The sequence below is a fragment of the Pangasianodon hypophthalmus genome, chromosome 6 (genome assembly GCF_027358585.1).
Source record: "Pangasianodon hypophthalmus isolate fPanHyp1 chromosome 6, fPanHyp1.pri, whole genome shotgun sequence".
Taxonomy (NCBI): Eukaryota; Metazoa; Chordata; class Actinopteri; order Siluriformes; family Pangasiidae; genus Pangasianodon; species Pangasianodon hypophthalmus.
In genome coordinates this window covers 11,223,232-11,246,897 of record NC_069715.1, presented here as the reverse complement: position 1 = coordinate 11,246,897, position 23,666 = coordinate 11,223,232, and the positions used below count along the sequence as shown (strand labels likewise).

The following is a 23,666-nucleotide window of genomic DNA, read 5'->3' as shown; positions in this document are numbered from 1 at the left end:
GAAGATCACATTAATTATGAAGTTTAATATGCAAGTGGGTCAGAGTGGATTTTTTCCTCTTTAAATCACTACAAAAAATGTGCCCTGCTGGAGAAATATATTCAACATTTTAGGGGCTGCAAGCAGACAAGCACTGAAGCGTTCAAGTAGCAGGCAAAACAAAAGAATTGGAAAGACAACAATGAGCTGGCTATCAGAGTTAACAACAGGCACGAGAGAGGGTAAACCACAGGTTACTGGCTGCACCTCCCTCTGATTAAGACTGGCATGTTTAATCCAGTCTTACCTGGCATGAAATATCTTGCAACATTCTAGAAATCTGCTTCTTAGATGTTCCTGGCACAGAAACCTGAAAATCAAGATATTTTCAATAAATCAAAGTTGAACTTTTTCTGCCTTTGCTTCTCTTGTACCTGTTACCTGTGAAGGACAAACCAGGTAAAGGTTACTGATGTTTTTATTATTAGAAAATCCAAGACATACCACACACTCCCATGAATTCTTTTCAACAAATTCACATTAAAGATTATTAGCAGAAGCAATACAGAAAACATACAACTGATTGACATGATTGCAGCCAGTGATCCACATAAACTACAACACAAAATGACATAAATACATATTTATATTAGACAGATGTTACATTAGGCTAGATATATATTTACATTAGATAGATGGTACAGCAATGCCAGCATTTCATATTCGTACACATTAAGCCTTTTTTTTTTGAGCCTCACCATTCAGTTTAAATATACTGATGCATCAAAAAGTCATCACATTAAAAAAGTATAAAAACTAAACCTTCTAGTGGAAAGTGAATGTTGGCAAAACTACCAAAGTTATCCTTTCAAAATGCTTTTCTTTTGATACAACTTACTTTTTTTTTTTGAAATGTTGAAATAACACTTTTTTGTAAAACAGTAAATATCAGGAACTTTAGTAAAACATTTTAAAGCAGCAATACAGTAAACAGGACCACATACACACACACATATATATATATATATAATTGCATATACAAACAATATAACGTATGTAAGAAAAAAAGAGACAAAGTGCAATGTTATATAATCTGTATAATGTAGTATAGGAACCTTAAAGATAATATTTAATGAATGCGTAAATATGCAGTCCAAGACCATGTGTTAAGCTTCTCAAAGTGCTGATCCAGTGCTGATCCAGGTCACCTACCACAGTCAAAAAGAAAGAAAAATAAAGTGTCTGGCATATCTCTCATACTATTCTATTTTCAAGATCAGGATGTGGATAGCTCAAGAAATTCCATTTATTATCCAACCTTCAATGACTTGGCAGAACATCATTCACTAAAGCATATATGCCCCCAAAATCATCAAGTTAGATGGATGATATTTGTCTGAAACGTGCTCAATTGCATTAACTATACTGTGCCAGAAGTGAACAGACTCCCTTGTTTTTCCCTCATTGAAATAGCAGGTCATAACTTTTTCTTCAGGGTTTACACAATGATAAAATAAACTTAAATGGCACAATTTGCAGTCAAGTTAGTCATAGCAATCTCTTCACACGACTGTCCTTGAGTCATTTTAAACAGAACAATTATGCTATTATACTTCTTGAGAAGCTATCTGTACTAGTCTGGGTAATTAAAAAAAGCAAATGATTGTAGTGCTTTAGTTTTCTATTCACTCACAGTAAAGCACTTCAAACAACTACATTATGAGGAAAACAGAATACGATGAAGAGACAATAAAATTAGGCACGCGATTTGATTTCATTTTTTCCTTTAAATGAGAAACGGTCAAAACAATTCCCTCATAACATCAACCCGATTCCATTCCTCTAACCCGAGACCATTTGGGATGTAACTCTGCAACACAGCAGGATTCAGAGCTCTCACGCTTTTGAGGCTGGAAAGCTCCAGACTCACTTTGTGTAACCCCTTCTACAATCTGTGCTGAATGGATGATAGGTGTTTAATGTTGCAACCCTGATGAGGAGGAAGGATGAGAAGTTTCTGTCCTGGACTGAAGGACTGAAGGGGAAAAGCACGCAGTCTGCAAAAATGTGTACCTCCTTACCACTGTTTAAACACAGAAAAACAAGCTAGTCACACAAGCAGTTCAGACAGCAAATGACTTTTAAACACAGTCTATACAATCAAAAATTCACAAATAATGTTTTGAGCTAAATGTATTAAATAATCATTTTAATCAGAGTCCTTATCCTCTTCTGATAATGTTACTCGTGTCAAAAATGATCATGTTGCTGGCCAACATACAGACACTGAGCTTTTCTCAATGATGACATTATAGCCTAAAACAGCTTGCCACAAACACTTCAGTTGTGTGTAACAGTGAGATGAATGCGCACTGTGCTAACATTAGAGATCTATGACAGAATAGGCCCTATTTTTATTCTGTACCAATGCTACAGATCTACAAATATTAAATGATTTAGCAACAGTAAATATCTTTCCACAACAGTTGTAAAATTATGATGTGCAACATAATATGGACTACAAGGAATTGTTAACGTTATGTTAATTTTCTAGAAACTTTACAAAGTAAGCTTATATGCTTGACTTATTTTTAAAAAAATTCAAACAGTTCTGCAGACTGCACTTAAAAGTTCAACCAATACATTTGATAATTTATGCTATTAGCATGGAGTCATTGTGTCCACTGACATGCTAGGTTTTCTAGGTTAAGTTGTGTTGTTTCTCTCTGCCTGCTGGGATTTCACTGTTAGCAATGCTGGCACTTCTGTAACCTGTTCCACAGAAGTTCCACAACATGTTAACTATAAGCAGATAAGAATTATGATGTTATTAATTAAATAAAAAATTAATTATTGTAAAATTGCCATGGTATAAGAGGATTAAACCGCTTCAGGACATTCCATTATAGGAAAATAATCAACTATAGTGACAACTACATCACATCACTTCATTAAACATGAACAACACTAAAGCTTATGAACTGAATGTGCACACTGCACACGACAAGGTCTCCCTCCGCTCCCCATGGCTTTACTGCTGCTTGAGGGAGTGCTTTTTTTTTTTTTTAAAGCTAAATAATAGTGCACTTTGGGGTTGCATGATTGGGCTGTAACTGCTCTAACTAACATTTTTGTTTTTTGGGAAGAACTCAGACAACACCAACTTGCCCGTCCCTCTTGCTGCACCCTAAAGCACAGATAACTCAGCATTACATGCTTTGAACATATGATTTCAAACCATTAAATAAAACCAATTATTTAGATGCTTAGTTATTTAATTTACGAAAGGTCTTGTACTCATAAAAAAAAAAAAGGAGGAAACTGTAATTGTAGCATCAAATTCTAATTTTGGGCTCAATAACTTGTATGTGTGCGTGCACCATCCACACCTACTGTGACTCACTGTACAGTGTCTTTACTGAATGAGTGGTGCAGTGTCTCTTACCTGACTCAGGTAGGTTTGGCAGCCAGCTGCAAAGCTCCACCCAGGTGCAGTGACTCCACATACGTCAGGGCACTCTGCATTGAGGTTAAGCAGTAGCCCTCCTCCCCAATCAGATACCTGAGGAAAGCATTCACAAATCCTTTAAAACTGATCCAAAAACCTCATGGGGGAAACCACTATACTATCACAACATCAGCCTAAATACTACAAACTAACGCAAAGCATTTCCCAGAGTATCACTTCCCTAACAGATTGTATGCGTGTATAGGTGGTTGAGTGATGACAACGGACAATAAGATGAATGGAGGTATTTTAAATAAAGGTCTTGTAGCAGTTGAACTCCCGTCACCTCTAGGCAAAATGCTAAGACCAGGAACAAAATGTCAAACTTGTAATTTAAATTAACAAAACTGCTGTAATCTGAACTAATAATTAAACTCTGAATAATTAAGAGGAGTCACATGTGGTCTTCTCTAGCATACAGCACACTAAGTTCCAACTGCTCTGTCCTCAAATATTTCCAAACCACTAAGTTACACAAACATTGAAAGGAATTTTTTATTTGCATTTTATAGAAAGGAAAAAAGGCAAACCAGAGTGTGATGGAAATTCCCTCATCACTGCCAACCTAACCAGGCTGTAAAAAGGGGTGGCTTTTACGCAGATAAACAGAGCTCTTGGCTGCGGTCTCAGTAGGCACGCAATAGCACCCTAGCACCCAAGAGTGGGGTCAAGATGAAATCCAGCAGAACAAAGACTCAAGAGATATCACTATGTGATTGAATTATTTTGCAAGTTGCAATAAGCAGCAATAAGGGGGAATTCCAGTACAATAAAAATTTGAATTGTTGACGCATACCATGTAACTGAATGCCCTTTCTCCGCCAATTTGCTATTGTTACGTGCTTTAACGTTACCTAGGCATACTACATATTGCAGACTAGAGAAGGACGAGTGAGTGCTGAATTTCAGGGACTCACCCTTCATGGATGAACTCTTCCAATGCAGCACATTCAGAGACTAGCTGAGGCAGTTCACTCCGCAAGGCCACATATGACAAAATAGGCAGCAGATCATCTGCTCCACTGTAAGAGACAGAATTAACCAGAGAGAAAAAAAAATCAGATAATTCTTTCTAATGAACAGTGATACCTCATAGTTTCTCATGTCTAGAGGCAACAATGTTGCTTCATATTTCAGATAGTTCATTCATGCAAAGTGCAAATCCCTCAGAGTCACCACTTGGCAAAAAAAACCCACAAGTGTGTGAATATAGCGTGAGAAAGTACCTGGGTGTCCCCTTTCTTGCTGGCCTGTAGGACACCGGATATCTTTCAGCTAATCAAGCAAGCGGTGTACATAGCAACAAGCTTCACATAGTGGAGCCATGCCAAAATAGCTGTAATTCCAGGCCTATAAAATTATGAGTTAATATCTAGTAATGTCCACAAGACATTTCAGGTCTTGCCCGAATGACTAAATGTGATCATAATTTGGACAGATTTTTTTTCTGGATGATGGTTGGTTTTTGTGAGCATGATGGTTTTGCTAAAATACATGAGGATGCAGTCATGTGTCAATAATCCTACAGACACGCAAGATGGGGGAAAAGAGTGAAAGTTCACAGCATGGTGAAAAGGACCTCAGGTAAGAGGTAAGAGAGTGGAAACCATGGAGGTTGGGGTGTTATCCGAGGGGGTGGGGGACCAGATTAACTCAGACAATGCGCCATGAGATCCCCTCTTCATTTTAAAGACAAGAAAAGAATGGAGACAATGCAACAAAGAATGAGAGAACAAGGCAACAACTACTGTTCATGAGATAAACTAAAGCTGTGTAAATGAGTGTTAGAGTCTGTGTAATAAAGAGACAAAAAGAAATGAGACACAATGCAATAGCACAAGAAAGCGTTGGAATACTTTAATTGTTCCTGTGCAGACATGCATGAGCAAATGCATAAGCCCTAACCGTCAGGCACAAACTAAACCTAAATTACAAAAAGGCCAGAAAAAGGCCAACAAACTGCTCCAATTCATACTATCATAGCATATTTATCATTACAACTTCATTACCAAGCCCCAAAAAATCCCTTGAACATATTCAATGAATTCAAACCATACTCATTACAGGCCAAAGCCACACACAGCTCTGGGAATATGACATTTTTAACTGAGTACTAAAGGAAACTCTGGTTTCAAACAAGACACAAACACCCACACAACTCTTATACAATGAATCCAAATTGAAACAAAACACACCACTGTTGACCTAAACAGACACGCACATTTATATGACCCAAATACCCCTTAAAGAATCGTGAGGAGCCTGCAGCCAATCCATCGCAGGGCACAATCACACACACACCCATTCATTCACTTTGGACAAGATGATGCCAATCAGCAATCTTTGGACTGGGGGAGGAAACCGGAGTACCCAGAGGAAACCCCTGAAACACGGGGAGAACATGCAAACTCCATGCACACAGGGCAAAGGAGGTGCGAGGCAAACGTGCTAACCACTAAGCCACCGTGCCCCCTATATATACACTTACTGCCCACTTTATTAGGAACCCCTGCACATTCCTGCAGTTATCTAATCAGCCAATCATTTGGCAGCAGCATAATGCAAAAAATCATGGAGATACAGGTCAGGAGCTTCTGTTAATGACTCACCCAAACTGGACAGTTGAAGTCTGAATCTTCAAGTCAGTACTTAAACCAGCCCATTTGGCACCAACAACCATGCCTTCGGTAAAGTCACAGATCACATTTTTTCCCATCCTGATGTTTGATGTGAACATTAACTGAAGCTCATGACCTGTATCTGCATGATATTTTTTGCACTGCCACATGATTGACTGATTAGATAACTGCATAAAATGCACAAGTGTACAGGTGTCCCTAATAAAATGGACAGTAAGTGTATTTTACACACACACACACAAAAACTGAAAAATGGTAGGATGAAATTAGTGCCAGCTGAGTTCCTGTGTGTAAAGTGGTGATAGTTGAAGTTGTTTTTTCACTTAGCCGGATGCCTGAGTGAGCTCACTTTTACTGTCCTGATTACAAGTGCATTTAATGAAAACATTAAAAAACCCAATGACACAGCAGAGTGGCTTGTGTGAGCTGCTTAGATTTAATGGCCAGACATCACTCCACTAACATCTTGCATGCATAGGTTCTCAACAGCCAACCCAGCAAATTCCACAGTGTGTGTGTGTGGAAAAAATTCAGTTTGGCTTCAGTTAGTTCAGTTTTTTCAGTTAAAAAAAACAGGTGTTTGAAGCTTTGTCTACTGCATTGTCCAGTCTGTACTGTAGCTAAATAAAAGCATAATTTCAATTTATCACATATTAATTCAAAATTTTACTCAGCTGATGCATATTAGTCATGAATGTATTAAACAAGAGATTTAACATGTATATGCCCAACATACACTATTCATTTCTATCACTTTTCAATCTCTAAACATTTTTAACTTAATTATTTCAGATCTCTGTATGTTCGCACTACTATTTAGAGTCACTAAGGACACCATTGCAGGCTGTGCTAGTGAATGTTGTAATCATGTTTAGAAAATATGTCTTCAACTTTAGTACTCTTTCATACCTGCTTAAAAAAAACAGTTCTTGTCCTCCAACCTTAGGTAAATTATTTCATACAGTTACATTTGAGTTCTCCCTTTTTTCCTGGCAGGTAATTGACTAATCCTCAGACCCTTCTTCCAAGAGCACTCTGTCACTTTCCCGTGACACCATGTCGAGGCCTGTGTATGTTCCAGACAGGACGACCCACATAGCACGCTAACCAGTTCAGAGCATCCCGCTGAGGGCCTAGGGCTGAGACAGCCCTCCTGCTATGCTTTGGCCTCTGTGGGGTCTGATGAAATCTGACAGACTGCCAAAGGGACACGCAGGAGGTTGCCTACTCAACTCAAAAACTTTCACAGCAACTTCCTCACATCTATCTCCAACTTTTGTTTTAATGCAAGGCAAAAGAATGAAAGCAATTAGAGAGCAAGCTGAGCAGCTTCTAGTGCACAACTCAAACTTGGCCTACTTACATGGCTGCTGTTTTGGGTGATGGATCATTCTCTTGAAGGAGACGGTAATGCTCGGCACAGGCACAAATGAGTCTTAAGGTTCTCACTGAAGTCGGAAACAACAACAACAACAAAAAGTTTCAGTCAAATCCAATGCTTGGTTGATGTGGTCTATGAAATGAGAATCTAATTCTTCCCCACATAATACAAAGCTATAAAGGAGTGTTGATTAGATCAGTTACTTACTTATTTACTACTACTCATTTTATTGTGCCAGATCATCTCACCTATGCATTCTAGCTTCTTCTGAGGACAGCAGTCCTTACACAGGAGTTTTAGTTCCTGCACTGCAGACTCGTATGGGTAGGAACCATGCAGAACAGCGGGGTCTTTGGGAAACAGTTTGTCTGCTACACCAACATCACCAGGAGAGACATTACGGTACAGGAGAACACTGCTCTCAAAAGCCAGCTCTCGATCTCGATGCACCTTCCTGAAGTATTCATAGGTATAAACTAAATACAGTTTTGCATAAACACAGTAAAACTGAAGGATATAAATGATTTTTGTTGGCCTTTAGAAGGACAACTTGAATTAGTTTTTAAAAAAAAAGTTTACATGTTACTGATGGCATAACAAGATCTATGGTTTTTATATTCACAAAACCTGGTATATTTGATATGGAGATTTTAATAGTGTATTTTCTTTAAAAAGATTACAAATAATTATTCTATAGTTTAATGGATTGCATAACAGGTTCTCAACCCTGGTCCTGGCATACCCCATCCTGCAAATGGAGTAGTTTTTTCCCTGCTCCAACACATCCTCTTCAACTCAAGAAATGCTGTTTTTTTTTTTTTTCCTGATTAGTTGAATCAGGCATGTTGGAAACTGGGTTTGAACCCTGTGGTTTATATTATTGGGTGAAATGACATTCAGAGTGACTCCATTTGCTTCTAGCTTAAGAGCACCATCTACGGTTTAGACTGAGCAAACACTCGCACTGAAATTAAATTAATCACCTTTGGTAAATTTTCAAAAGGTATTTGTAAAAACAGCTGAAACTTATCTGAAAGATTTGGTTTCTTGAATTGTTGCTGTCCAACTCCTGTATGCTGTATTGAGATTGTGGTCTCAGCACGCATGGTATTCAATTCTTTCACCAGGAGACCAGTGTGGTGCTCCTTACTGATGTAAATATGCTCATTTCAAAAGAAACATTTCAAGACCAGGCAGGTTCACTTAAAGAACCTAAACGAACTTGCCGTATTGAACTTATTCCACCTGACTCCTGGAGTGCACCCAATTCCCCCCATTTAGTGTTCTCTCTGCTATAACTCGCCTGACTCAATCACCTCATGCGTGACTTGCCAATTTGCTTGTTTGCAAAACGCTGTCTAAATGCACACATACTCAGTGTGCTAGGCAAGAGCTGCAGCTGCTCTGTGTATTTATTTAAACCCTGCACACTGCTACCCAATTTAAATTATTCTTTGTTCTTTATTCAGAGTTATTTAGGTTGGGGGGGTAATCATGTTAATGGGCTACCAGTGTATTTCTAGTATCTGTATCTGTAGTGCCATTCTACAGGTAAATAGAACTTGATCCCTATAATCACAAGTATAACTAATTCATATGTACTGTCTGTAATGGCATGTGAGCTACAAAAATGAAATACCTAAAGAGTGCCAGTAGAGGGCCCCATATTGGGGTGAAGAAGACCTCCTCTATGCATGCTACACACTGGTCTTTGGAGCTTGCAGTGTTGAGACATTCAAAAGAAAGCAGACACAGAGACAGCAGACGATCTAAAGCAGAGAAAGACTAAGGCATTAATTCAGATATTCATCAGACACAGTCATGATTTTCAGATTAAATTTTAATGGCTGTAGAGGGTCATGTTGTCCTCCTTACTTAAACATATGCGAGTTTGCTTACCAATGGCATTGTGGATGTCTTTGACTGTGGCTTTCAGGTGTTCTTTCAAAGCTCGCTCCTCTAGGTCCTGAATGTGAGCTTCCTTGTCACTGCGGGTCAAGTCAAAGGTCTCATCAGAGACTGTGTCTTCTGTACAAGCTGATGCCCAGTCCAGCTGGGTCATATACTGCTCCAGATCCTCAAAAGAGTTCTCCCGGTCCGGAGGGACTGGGGTTGGGAACTCTTCTGCATCTATTTTGGATGCCGTGTTGTTAGCGTTGAGGTCGGGGAGTGGTGAGAGTGAGATGGAGGCGTCTGACAGGCTGTGGATTAGGCCAGGCTTGAGCTGCCTCGGCGGACTTTGTGGGAGCAGCAGGCTCTGTGCACTGTATGAAGGCTTTAAAGGCATAGAGTGGCCAGGCATTGGGCTTGGAGGAACAGTTTGGCTTATTATGGGGTACAGCCTGTTATACACTTGATACTGGAGCTTCTTCAGTAGCTTCACAACGGGATGTTCTGGACAGCTTGGAAATGAAAAAAAAAATTGACTGATTTGTTATTATTTATTGACCACATCTTTTTGCTCTAAATAAAATTAACATATCTGAGCTTTCCATACCTAAGAAGATAGGTGACCAGACCTGAAACCAAAGTTGCATCATTTGGATTCTTCTTTAGGCTAGCTTTCCATATTTTAGGCCAATCCTAAACAACCACACATAATTTAAAAATAGAATGGGCTGTATCAAAAGAGTAAATTACCTTATTTACACATCACACACATTCAGAGAACTCTACATTTAATCTCCATACACACTCACATGATCTTGCTCATATTCCAATATATTTGCATACAGAACTCGCTGCTCCTGCTCCTCAGGTGTCATAATTGCAGAAGAAGAAAACTTCCTGCAACAAAAATCATACAAATCTTTGGAGAACTGTTTCAAATCACTGTATAGCAGACTGAAGCCATCTTCACAATCACAGTTTTTATAAAAACAAAAATTAAAAAGTAGTAAAGAAGCCCAAGAAAGGTCAGCTAACTTTGGATAACAACTTACTGGGGTAATTTGTTACAAGGAAATGTCACATAAAAACCTTTTCCTACCCTTGTTGTAGCCTGTGTTTTTTTTTTTTTTTTTAAAAAAAAAAAAAAAAAAGTAATTCCAGAAAAGCATTTAGCCTAACATGCCGTGTTATACCCTCCATCCGCATTAATTCAGTGAAAGAAATATGAAAAGAAAAACCACATTCAGCAAACGTTTGATGCAGAGAGCAGCACTAGTCTGATGTAAAAGTCAGAGGTGTCCTTCAGAAAGACAAGAGACCAGGCGGTTTATAAAAAAAAAAAAAAAAAAAAAAAAAAAAAAAAACAACATGCAAATGTATTAATCTTTCAGTACATTGATTAATACTGTGTTCACAAATTTGTTAATTCAATTAGATTTTCTCTCCTAAACTCTGTCTCAATTAAGGTTGAATTTTAACTGACACCAGATCGTGTGCTACTACAGAAGGGCTACAGGCTGAAATAGTAAACTCACAGTGTTTAATATCTCTGTTCATTATTTTAGAATAATATCCACCTCAAACACAAGCACATTTGCTGCCACGACCAACAGGTAGAAAGTTTAATCACAAAGGAAAAATGATCCTGGATCACGACACATTAAAAGACATTTCTAAGAGACTCTTCTAAAAGTTAACTGAATATCTGTTCATTAACTTCTGGATATTTAAACATGCACACAAAACAGCCAGAGAAAAGTGTTTTTTTTTTTTTTTTTAAACAATGTTCTACCTTAATTTTTGAAACATCATCACAGCAGATGTTTTAGATAATCACATGCATTTATGTAGATTATTTAGCTGAAGACAGCTCGTCGGATAAGAGAATAGCTACAGGGTTAAGGAAGTTAGATCGGAATGGGGAGAGTTCACATATGTTAATAGATTTTTCATTTCATTTACCCTCACTGGTCTACTCAGTGAACCAACGACAAAAGAATGTTTAAAGTTGAAGTCCATGCCGCCAGTCAGAAGTGGTAACCTGAAGCACCACTATGACACGAAAACACTTTGAATTGTCTCATTTATAGGCATGAACTAATCACTAATGGTTAAACATCATTCAGTCATAATAGCTTCTTATGCAACCTTTGTAAGCAAGGACTTTTTTATAGTTGGACCTTCACAAATTAGTAGAAGAGCTCTAATATTAACGATCACTGGTGTCCAAGATGAAAAAGCTCACCTGTTGGCTTGCTCCTGCAGCCTGAGTCTTCTCTCTTCCATCTTCCTTTGGAGCTATAGTTATTCAGGAAAACCTCTACAGTTGTTGTGACAAATTCAGACAAAAATTATATTTAGAGTGTCCTACAGTGTTTCATAGCACACAAGGTAAGCTGTTTTTGAGTCCTCTGAAATTGTTAAATACTATATGTGCATTTCAGGCATTGGCTAAATTAATTTCTCCCTTTAGTTCGATCTGTGTCCTTATAATCCCATACTGGTATATAGCATTTTATCTGCAACAAGGAAACTTAAATTTTACTTGAGAACATAACAGTGCTGTGTGTTTTTTCTCATGATGTTGTTGATGTCCTCCTTCCAACACTTCAAAAAGTATTACTTTTCTTCCAGTCAAGTCAACAAGTTTGACCTAATGCACACATCATATGTCAAACATATGACTACAGTATACTTTTGGAGATGCTGTAAATAGTCAGAGCACTGATAAAGCACTGGACATCCTGACAAAATATGTACAGTCTATTGTACACTCCAACAAGGATCATTAATAATTTATCAGAATAGTTTCATATAGTCATGCCACCCCAGTACACATAGTCACTAAGAAACACTGATTAAAGACAACGACATTACAGAGACAAAATAATTCAAATATAAACTTATATGGCAATACTGATCTCAAATCCTTTCATACAAAAAGGCTGTAGTTATATTTGGATCTGTCTGCAGTCTGACATACACATAAATAAAGGATACAGCATCTTGTCTGGCTCTGGCTATAATCAGGTTCTCCATCATTTGTCTCTGAAGAGAGAGAGTCTGAGGAAAAAAAAAAAAAAAAACAGACATTAGAAACAGAACATTTAGGCAGCCCACAAATATCAGGTAATAAAAGAAGGCTAAAAGTAAAAAAGGCTAGACAGTTTCAGGAGAAAAAAAAAAAAAAGTTACGGTGTAAAAATACTAGACCAGGGGATGTCAATTGGGGACCCAGCTGAGTACTTCAGCAAATCCAAGCATTTAAAAAACACTGTAGCAGAAGCGATCAATGTATGGGGGAAAAAATCGGCATAATTCAGTGACTCTAGTTTTGTGAACATGAACTGCTGAGATATATATTTAGCGGATCCTTTGTTTAGGCTTCATGCTATTTACACGAAAAAAAAAAATCAGTTTTTTCCCCTCCAATTTCCTTTTCCCTCTCTGGTCTCAGTAGTGATGTGTCAGCATGGCTTGTTTGAAAAACGTACTGGACAGAGATGCGTGCATTTATTCTCTGGTCTCATCTGTTCAGAGTTGATGGCACTAGTCAAAAGCAGTAATGTGTGATGTGTCTCTTCGAAAAAACAACATACACACTTTAATTTTTTTTTTATTTATAGGCATAAATGAAACGCTAATGGTTAAGTTTTAAAATAAAACTGTTGTTGCCATGCAGTCATGTCTGTTGCTTATGCAGACTTTTGTAAGCAATGAATTATGTGCATTTTTTGTTGAAAATAATACAAGATTAATACAGTTTAAAAAAAAAATAATAATAATAATAAAACTCTTTACTGATGCAGTTACTTCTGACTAAGAGCAGAAGATGGCTTCAGCCTTGTGCTTGCTTATGTGGACCCAGCTCAGTAACCATTTCTGAAACTGTTAACCATTTGTATCTATAAGCTTTCAGAATTTTTAGATGAAAATTTAAGACATATATAATCCAAGACAAGTAAAATTCAATTTCAAATTCAATTCAAATCAAACACTAGACACTGCAAATGTGGATGCACCTGGGGTTTTGCTGAGTGCTGATTTAAAAAGGCCCATGTGTGCATCAGGTGAGCTACACAAGTAACTTGGAAAGGAGTGATGGGAAATCCTTTTATTTTTACACAATTTAATTTTAATTTTTTACTTTTTAGAGGCTCTCCAATGTCTGAGCTGAAAAAAAAAGTTACTTTCCATACTCAAACGTTAACCATGCTAAGGACAAGAGGTCAAATGGTTCCAAACTAACTTGAGTAAAAAAAAAAAAAAACAACACTTAGGCTATTTTAACACAAACGAGTCGGAGATTTAACTTAAACTAATTCAAATGTGAGAAAATTACTCAAATGAAATAATACCTTCAGAAACATTCTGAATTTTTTCCAGTACGTAGGAAGTCCCAGAGGAGTCGGACCGCGTCGTCGAAACATTTTCAGATACGTTTTGAAGTAAAACGTTGGTTTCAAACTCAGATAAAGCTAAACTAGATTAGTAGCACTTCATTAAAACTACAGTAGTACAAATAAAACTCAGACTAGCTGGACACCCGCCTGAGCGGTAACGACACACTTCCCCTACACATACACACACACAGCCAATTTGTTGATCTGCCCACTGAGTGAATCAACGGCTAAATCGATGCTAAAGCAAAGGCGTCACCTGAGGGGAGACCCGCGCGCTCATTAGCATAAAAACACAGTCAGGCCCGTGACCCTGCGCTACCATGGTTACAGAAACACAAGGCTAGCAACCCTGCAGTTAAATATGCTGTACTAAATATGCTTTACTCTTGGTCGAAATCGAAAACAGATTTAACATCTCCTTCCCTCCGATCAGGCTGTGAATTACCGGAAAGTAATTAATTAACCCCCCAAATAAAAGTAAAAACAAAGGGTTGGGGCGGTGGGGGTTTCTTAAAATTACACGTGACTAGATCAGCTCATATTAGACGACATCATTTTATTAGTAAAAACTAAAATATTTTCCTCAGACGTGTCAGAAAGACACGCTTAACACCTACACCGCACCTGCACAGTGCGAGTGAAACAACTCTGCTGAAAACCAGCCCGAACCGTTCTGTTTTTCAATCAGGAAAACCCACTGAGCCAATCAGAACACAGCGCACAGCTCCAAGAGCCAATCAGAACACCGAACGCAACTCCATGAGCCAATCACAACACAGCGCACAGCTCCAAGAGCCAATCAGAACACCGAAAGCAACTCCATGAGCCAATCAGAACACAGCGCGCAGCTCCAACAATTTTTGAGCATTTCCTTCTGGCTTTTCTGGCTCTCTGAAATGGAGAGTTTTTGCTAACTTTGGGGTTTGTAAAAACATATTTATTATAAATCAGATGTTTAGATGTGTACTTGCTATTTTGTGGATATTGACAAGTCCTCAGAACTAATGCTGCACGTGGTTGAAGGTGATAATCTAATCTAAAGATCTGACCTGTAATGGCCTATATGAATTGAGGGAAGAGTGTGTGTCCATCACTATATTTACATTTTTGGAGATATTTTTGCTGCTAGCAGTAATACACATGAATTGAATACCAACCGACCAATAGCGGGCAATGTTGGGGCAAAGAGAGCGAAAATGTACATTTTTACATTTACATTCACTTTTATGGCATTTAGCAGACGCCCTTATCCAGAGCGACTTACAGAAGTGCTTTGAAGTCTCTATCAGTAACATACACTCCGATACTGGTTCACTAGGTCACAGACTAAGAATACCATCAGTCCAAAAACTTTGTTGGGGAGGTAATATAGTAACATAGTAAGTACTTTAGGAAGACGTAAGTCTTTAAGTCACGGAAGGTTTTTTAAGGCGCTGTTCGTTGTGCCAACCAACCAGCAGAATCTTGTTTTTAATTAATATATATTCCCTCCATTCTCCGTACTGCGTACTGTAGGATACACAGGGTCCTGGGCAGCCTGGAGCTGATCCCAGGGGACTCGGGGCACAAGATGGGGGACACCCTGGACGAGGTGCCAACCCACTGCAGGGTACAATTACACACACTCACACACAACGGACAATTTAGAGATGCCAATCATCCTACAACGCACGTCTTCAGACTGGGGGAGGAAACCGGAGTACCCAGAGGAAACCCCTGAAACACAGGGAGAACATTCCCCGTGTTATATTCATGTACTATAATGCGATGGGTGTGTGTGTATGTGTGTGTGTGTGTGTGTGTGTGTGGGCTTCGGGGGTACATTTACATTCACATTTGTTGCATTTGACAGGCACACTTATCCAGAGCGACTTACAAAAATGCTTTGAAGTCTCTATCAATAAATACATCCTGATACTGATTCACTAGGTCATGGACTAAGAACACCATCAGTCGAAAAACTCTGTTGGGAAGAACATTCTATTCTTGAACTGACACAACACACAACAAACACTGTCAGCTGATCTGGAGGTAATCAGCAGAGAAAACAAACAAACAGCAGACTCACATCACAGTTGTAAATAAGTAAATACATATTTTTATGTAAACACAACTGCTGTGTGACTGTTCTCTTTACTGTTGGCCCTTATGGTGTAAACCACTTAACACCAATTTTGAAAAAAAAAGTAAATTTGTAATAGCTCCTCCTGACTATAATATCTGCCTTGTAATGTGTGTATCTGGGCTAACAGACATTACATTAAAATAAAGAAGAAGACATAATTTGTGTTAGACTTCAGTTCATGGACCTCCACAGCACAGATTTATTTCACATAATCAAACTATACAAATATCTATACAAATATTCTACAATAATATTCTGGCTGTTTATTGTAGCCTTAGAGCTTTTTTTTTTAATTCCTGAACTTTCCAACAACAGAACACATTAGGCCCAAGTTAACTTTTAAAGTTGACAATATCTGTATTATATAAGACAACATATTTTTGAGTTGATGAGTTTTGGATTAAACCCATTTAATTCAAGTGACCAGACAAACAGGTTAATGACAACACTACATGGGCAGAGGTTTGTGGACACCATCACACCCATGTCTGGTTCTTCCCCAAACTGTTGCCACAAAGTTGTAAGCACACAGCTGTCTAGAATGCCTTTGTATGCTGTAGCATTAAAATTCCCTTCACTGCAACCACAGGCCCCAAGCCTGTTTCATCATGACAATGCCCCTGTGCACAAAGCGAGGTCCATGAAGACCTCGAAGTGGCCCAAGCGCTGACCTCAACCCCACTGAACAACTTTGGGATGAACTGGAATTCTGACTGTGCCCCATCAGTGCCTGACCTCACTAATGGTCTTGTGGCTGAATGAGCAAATCCCCACAGCTACACTCCAAAATCTAGTGGAAAGCCTAGAAGAGTGGAGGCTGTTACAACAGCAAAGGGGGGACTAACCCCATGTTAATGCCCATGATTTTGGAATAGGCATATATGGGCATGATGGTCAGGTGTCATATACTGTATATTAGCTCAGTAATAAATATAACAACTTTCATAAGGTGGATTGTGAGTTCCAGTAACAAAATAAAAACCCACTGACCTCCTGGGTATGCTTCATAGACCTCACTTTGACAACCACTACTCTAATGCACCTTTCCACAACGTTTTATACCCCTATACATATGCATAACCTGAATAGTTCCATTCAGCCAAAGACTGTGAAGACTGCAGTCTGAGTAAAACAACAAAAACAAATCTACTGTGATATATACATACTAGCCAACATGCTGTTGTAGTTTAATTAACATTAATAAACTTTTACCCACTTTTACAAAACTCAAGCCCACCTTGGTACATATCGACATATCGCTGCTGTCAGCATTATCTATGCGAATTTGCACATATAATTTGAACAGTAGGGTTAGTAGAGTTTTGAACAGTCGGGTTAAAAGAGTTTTAAAATATTGATGAATTGGAATATAATCAGTTGATATTATACTGAACCCCCCTACTGTAGTGAAAAAACCTAAAACATCCTCTATGACATTGCAAAATATAGCTCAGTGTGATCCAGTGTGATCCAATCCACTCTCATTTTGAGAGCAGACTAAGTTATTCTTAACCTAAGAGCTTGTTCAAAGCAAGGGGGGGATTTTGACATATTTAAACTGTATTATAGACTTATGGAGTAAGTCACTTAGAGCAGGCAGTTTAGCATACTCTACAGATGGGTACAGAATTGAGGGTGAGGACATGTGAATCCATGTAAATGGAAGTGTTAAATTAATCAGACACCTCCAAGTGAGATCAAAAAGGAGACTGGAAAGAGAACTGCTTGAAAAGATGTATTTACCAGTGATGTTTTCTGTGTGGCCTGACCAGGGGCAAGTCGTGCCAGACGTGCCTCATAATTAGCTTTTAGTTTCTGGTTCAGACATGAAGCCTCCTCAATAGGTGTTAATTCTCTGTAACACAAAATTGGGTTGTGATCAAAATTCTTTCAAAAAATGGTATAATGAATAAAAATGAGTATGTATCACAGCAGAATCAGCAGAGTGTTCTTTCTTATTTGTTCTTCCACTAATGCCAGAGAGAAGTGAGTAACATGTCTTCTCTTGTGCACATGCATTCTTCCCTTGATTTTTATAATAACAGACATGCACTTCTTATTCATTCTTTCAAGCTTCAATAACTACTTAATCCTGGTCAGGGTCGCGGTGGATCCAGTGCCTGTCCCAGGAACACCCGGGATGAGGCGGGACACAGCCTATCACAGCGCACCATGTGCACACATTCACACCTAGGGCATGTTTCTGGGAGGTGGGAGGGAACCGAAAGAACCCAGAGGAAACCCGGACAGAGGGAGAACATGTGAAACTCTACACAGACAGAAACTAGAACTCAGGATTGAACCTGAGACTTCATATTTTCATAATTAATACAAAAAAAACAAGTTCTCTATTACACTATTTCACAATTTTCCTCTTTTTGGAATTGCTGATGCCATGTGGAAAAAGTCGAGGCTGATCTTGATGGCATTTGGAAATATATCAAACATTGGTTTCTTCACATGCATGCTGCATGGATCCATCCTCTATCACAAACCTGTTAGCCATGACGAATCAATTTCTCAGGTCAATAGCCAGAGTAAATATCCCCAGGACAGAGCTGTGCAGTGTTATAGTCCATAAAATATAAATAGCTATACAACGACTGAAAGAGTTCATGCTGATAGTGGAACATGTCCATATCATATCTCTTTCTTCATTTAAGGTCCATACACACACATTAACAGACAGAACACACCTAAATGCATAGACATTGTGCAACAGATGAGATTTTGAACTGTTCTCAGAAAGATTACAAAGGAATCAAAATAAAGAAACCATTCAAAGTACTCCAAAATAGAAAATAGGCATTCTCTCCTAATATTTTATACACACAGTAAGTCTTTGATGTCATAACACCATCAATGTGGCGAAAGTTAGTACTTTCTGAAATTAGACAGTTAAAAAAAGCTTGTTCAATGATTTAGAATTTCATTCAATGCCTATATAAAGAAACATTTTTAAAAATATAAATAAAATATATTTATTAATAAATATTTTACACTGAAAAGGAGGGGAAATTTAAAAATGTTAACATTTTAGAATTTTTATATATGCCTTAAAGCATACACGACATTACTGTAGAAAACAGAACAAGTGATATTGATTTAAAAGCATGATAAAACCATTTACACGTAAGTAACATGATGTCCAGGCAAAGTGGAAATACATTTAAGTTTGACAAAACCCAGTCATGATGATGTTATCTGTAAGATCATGCAGGTGGCATCCTGTTCTGGTATTTGTTGTGAGTATGCACTCAAAAGAAACCAATTTTTGGAAACTCAGAAGGCCTATTTTCACCATCATAATTACACTGCCAATGCAACGCAAAAATCATCTCATTCTATTCAAAACTATTAAATGAGAAGAACATCATACGGTTGCAAACAATAACTATGCTACCTGCTAGAATGTAAAAATGAATGTAAAAGGTCTATTGAAAACAACCACCAACAAACAACAGTGACCACAACCTGTCTACTTACTTATCTATCACTGAGATAATTCTGTAAACATCACTCCTAGTATACTCCACCAAAGATTTTTTTATTATAGTCCATCCAGAGGAGTACCAGCTCTCAGTCCATACCTCTGTATTCAAGTGTATTCATGACAACATCCAGACCTTGTGAAGAAGTGTGTGGGGTAAAATAATCATGGGCAGTAACTTGTGACAGAAGCGTGTGCAAAACTCTAGAGAGATTTTACACTGTGATTACGAAATCCTTCTGCAGTGAGCACAACTGCTCTACATAAACAACCTTGACATATCTGAATGATATATAATGAATGTGCCCCTGTATTGAGCCCTGAGAATAAATGTACTGTACTTATTTGGGGGAAGTTTTTAGATCATTTCTGTATGTGAATATGGCTCCTCAGAAATTAATAAATATTTGGGGTAAGAGATTTAATTTTGTTTTGATTGAGTTAAACCTTATTTCACTGCTGTTTGTGTGTTGTGTTGCACAATATTGTATGTTATGTGCGATTTTTATGTACCCTACAAAAGCAAGCTAATATGTTGAAGTAGACGGTCAACAGTCCAATACAGGGACTCTGCACCGCAACGATTGTTTAGTGGAACGGTTATGAAACAATGGGTGACTCACTTTTTGATGTCTTGTGACTCCACAACTTGCAGCTTCTGGAATAGTTCAGGGGGCAGGAAAGGACAGTCTTCCCCCTTACCTTCTGAGAGCGCTCTGCGATGTCGAGAGTTCTGCTCGATCGGGTATAATTTACTCAAGTCCATCACTGCTTTATTGAAAGTCCCTAAAAAAAGGGGCAAGAAATACACTCTAATTTCTGTTTTGTAGCATTCAGCAGTATCAGGGGAGCAAAAAATAATGCTCACCTGATGTTTTGGTATTGGTTTCAGGGGTTATCTGTGCAAGTGATGATGCCTGGACTGGGGTTGTAGAAGAATTAAGAACAGAAGTTTCATTTCTCTTTTCTATAAAGGATTTTATTCTCTCTAAGCACTGTTCAGCCAACTTTACCATCTTCTCCACTTCCACTTCCTCAATCTCTCCCACAGCTGTCAATGAACAAATTCAGAGAAGAAATAAACAAAAAAAATGTAAATATACAATTAAAAAGACTGCAAACTGGTAGAATCTGACAGAAATATGCTCAAATACTTCAAAGACAAAAGAATCACAGATCACAGTCAAAGGTGACATAATTGAATTAATAGTGTTTCCACTTGAAATCCTGCCAAATCCACAGTAAATGGTTTAAATGTAATCCCTGTCCCTTCCTGTGTGTGAAATTACTAATGACTGCTTGTCTGTTTGGTTGATAAACAACTACGCTGCCAGTGTCCAAAAGCTGCTGAAGCAAAGGCTATGAGGGGGAAAAAAAAAGACAGACCCTTCTTCAATAGTGGCTGAAGCTGAAAGCAGTTTTATTGATTTTGCATTAGTAAACTAAATCTTAACCCATTCTGAAAAATTGACCCGTTCCTTTCTGAAAAATTTCACCATCGTAACAAGTTTCTGAACAGTTTCTTTGATATCTACCTACCAATATGAATCATATACATGACTACATATACTCATGATTCATACAGTATGATTTAAAGATATAATCAGCAGTTTGATTTCTTTCTTTTTTCATTCATTCATTCATTCATTCATTAACCACTGTATGTGATGATCAGAGTGCATTTCCTGCCCAGTGTTCCCGGGATAGGAATAAATGGAATTTAAATGGAATTTAGCTAACTCTAAACAAACAAACAAACAAACAAAAACAAACAGACAAAGCCCCTCCCTTTTTTCCTCTCCAAAGCCACACCCCAAAACACACTGCCTGAATTCTAATTTCTGAATTGACAAGCAACATGATTGACAGGCAAGTAGACAAGCCTCCTTGTTGTACACATCATTTTTTTCTCTTGTTTGGGGGCCACAGAGACCAGAGTTTCACTTCTGAGCAGATATTCTACTGATTCCCAGAATGCGTTGCGTGAAATATTAGGAAAAAAAATTAGAAATAAATCTTAGAAATATAATGTTCTGACTTAGAAACCAATAAGTCCACCTTTAAATGCTGCATCCTGAAGCAGGACATGAGAGATGTAGTTGACACTCCTCAAGTATTCACAGTAAGCTTCCTAAAAGGGGAAGAAGAAGAAGACTAAATAAATAATTCGTTTCCTTAAACACATGATTATGACAGTGAAAGAGTGACAGAGACTAATTTAGAAACATAATGGGACAAAATGTGGCTGGTCTAACTATGCATTCAGATGACAGTGATAGCTAATAACACTAGCCACATCCCCCTAGACTGCTTAGCTAGGCATGTTCAGTGCCAAACACACACACACACACACACACACACACACACACTACATATTCAAACAGTCCAACAAAATGCAGTGTCACTGTAGGTAGACTACTGTCAGACTACGGTAGCATTGTGGCGGTGTGTTATTTTGATGTAATCTAGTAGGATTTACTGCAGTGTATACAGTGTTTTTGGACGCAGCCCGTATTTAGGAGCACTGTAATCTGTTCTTAGTTACCTTATGTCTGTTACCCGAATCCAACTGAATAGCCACTTTAACGAGTCGCATAGCATTCTGAAGAGGTCTCTGACTAATGTCATTGACAGGACAGGCCATTGTACATAATTATAATAATTTTAAAAATAATGATCTGCCAGCAAAAGGGCAATATCCACATAATAATACGGCCAATGGACCAGTAAACAAACAGCGAAGTGGCGCAACGATATGACCAAACCAATCCGGAAGTATTCTTTTCAAAATAAAGGTCATCTCCGCCTTACAGAAGAACATGAAAGATATTATTTAAATAAATGATAAAAAGCGTTATTTATATTATATATATATTTTTTATATATTTGTATATAGTTAGTTTTCCTTGTGCAGCCGGTTTCACGCGGAATTTTATTCTTCTTGTTAAAATGTCACTACTTTTATCCACTCTAACTGCACTGCATTGTACCAAGCCAGACTATGACTGAGAAAATGTATCTCTGGGGAACCCTTAAATGAAGAAATGTTTTTGTAAAGACCTACATAGAAGCTTTAAGAGTTCCCCAGAAGAACCTTTAAGGTAGTGGCTCCATTTCAGTACTCTGTTTTCATGCCCTGGTTGACTGGCTCTCACTGTTTCCCCATGACAGAGTCCCCAGCATGGGGTCTTAAGGGCCTCCATTACTCTGTTAGCTCAGGTGAAGTTTGCGAGTCCAGATAGACGTAGACTTCAGCAGCAGAACTTGCCCATAACCTATTGTGATTGGAATTTCAAAAGCTGTTTGTAAGCTGTTTAAAAGTGTAAGCCTGAGCAAAAATAAAAAGAAATAAAAACACTTTGGAGGGGCAGGGTGGCTTAGGGGTTAGCACTGTCACTTTTTACCTGCAGCGTTGGGGGTTTGATTCCTGCCTCCACCCTGTGTGTGCATGGAGTTTGAACGATCTCCTTGTGCTTCAGGGGTGTTCTCCAGTGTCCTTTCTCAATCCAAAGACATGTGTTGTAGGCTGATTGGCATTTCCACATTGTCTGTAGCGTGTGAATGGGCATGTGTGGGATTGTCCCCTGCAATGGTTTGGCTCCATCCAGGGTATCCCCTGTCTTGTGCCCCGAGTCCCCTGAGATAGGCTCCAGGTTACACGGTGACCCTGTATAGGATAAGCAGTACAGTGGATGGGTGGATAAATACTTTGAAAGAATTTGTATTTAAAATGTAGACAAAGTTGTTTGTTGAGTTGCTACTCTAATACTGTAGAGTATGATGATATAACTTCATTTGCTTTGTTAGCTAGTTAATAAGCTTATGTTTGTGTAGAAAATGCTTTTATCTATCATGTGATAAAAAACTTTGATACAATTCTGTACACCATTCAACTTAAATGAGAGTGTGCAAATCCTGAAGGAAATCGCTTCATGAGTTTTCATGCTTACGGAATAAAAAATCCATATTGTCCCATCCTCCCCTTTTTCAGCAAGTGTTATGCACTTCTGTGTTGTGAAGTGAATGTGATATGGGCAAGTTAGAAAGAGTATTGAAACAGTATTGAATGTATTATATTTTGTGTACTTTTCTGGCCACACTGTTTTGAATTTTGAAAGCTGTAGTCTGACTGGTCTCTGGAATTATGTGTACACAAACTTTCATGTGATGGTTTACAGGAAAAGAAGTTCTTGTACACCGCAACCCAGTGAAATTTTTGGAGCAAGATTAGTCGCCGGACTGAAAAAAAGT

The 23,666-nt window shown here is 38.2% G+C and overlaps 1 protein-coding gene across 3 annotated transcripts; it reads right to left on the bottom strand.

The window, feature by feature from the left end:
- Positions 1 to 439: 439 nt before the first annotated feature.
- vps9d1 (VPS9 domain containing 1) lies at positions 440 to 22,167 on the bottom strand. 3 transcript variants are annotated; one of them, XR_003403527.3, is made up of 17 exons: positions 21,961 to 22,167; positions 21,474 to 21,546; positions 20,284 to 20,466; positions 20,039 to 20,201; positions 17,669 to 17,780; positions 12,398 to 12,460; positions 11,643 to 11,695; positions 10,207 to 10,294; positions 10,005 to 10,090; positions 9,407 to 9,909; positions 9,147 to 9,276; positions 7,756 to 7,961; positions 7,490 to 7,574; positions 4,405 to 4,509; positions 3,425 to 3,541; positions 1,910 to 2,062; positions 440 to 1,187 (listed from the first exon to the last, which is right to left on the bottom strand). XR_003403527.3 is itself a non-coding variant. In XM_026927770.3 (16 exons), the coding sequence occupies exons 1-15, from the start codon at positions 22,057 to 22,059 to the stop codon at positions 3,430 to 3,432; spliced, it is 2,061 nt and encodes a 686-aa protein (XP_026783571.1). In that variant the 5' UTR covers positions 22,060 to 22,167; the 3' UTR covers positions 440 to 2,062; positions 3,425 to 3,429. The 3 variants fall into 3 exon arrangements, 2 of the variants coding, with proteins under 2 accessions (XP_026783571.1, XP_026783572.1); XM_026927770.3 differs by having other exon boundaries at positions 440 to 2,062; XM_026927771.3 differs by lacking the exon at positions 21,961 to 22,167 and having other exon boundaries at positions 440 to 2,062; positions 20,284 to 20,337; positions 20,429 to 20,466.
- Positions 22,168 to 23,666: the final 1,499 nt, after the last annotated feature.

Bases quoted from the DNA above. Each gene is read 5' to 3' on its own strand.
- vps9d1 (XM_026927770.3), bottom strand. From the start codon at position 22,059: ATGGCCTGTCCTGTCAATGACATTAGTCAGAGACCTCTTCAGAATGCT. The intron at 20,467-21,473 runs GTGGACTTATTG...GTTCATTGACAG, and splicing joins TCAGGATGCAGCATTTAAAG to CTGTGGGAGAGATTGAGGAA. The intron at 4,510-7,489 runs GTAAGTAGGCCA...TGTCTCTTACAG, and splicing joins TCACCCAAAACAGCAGCCAT to TGGAGCAGATGATCTGCTGC.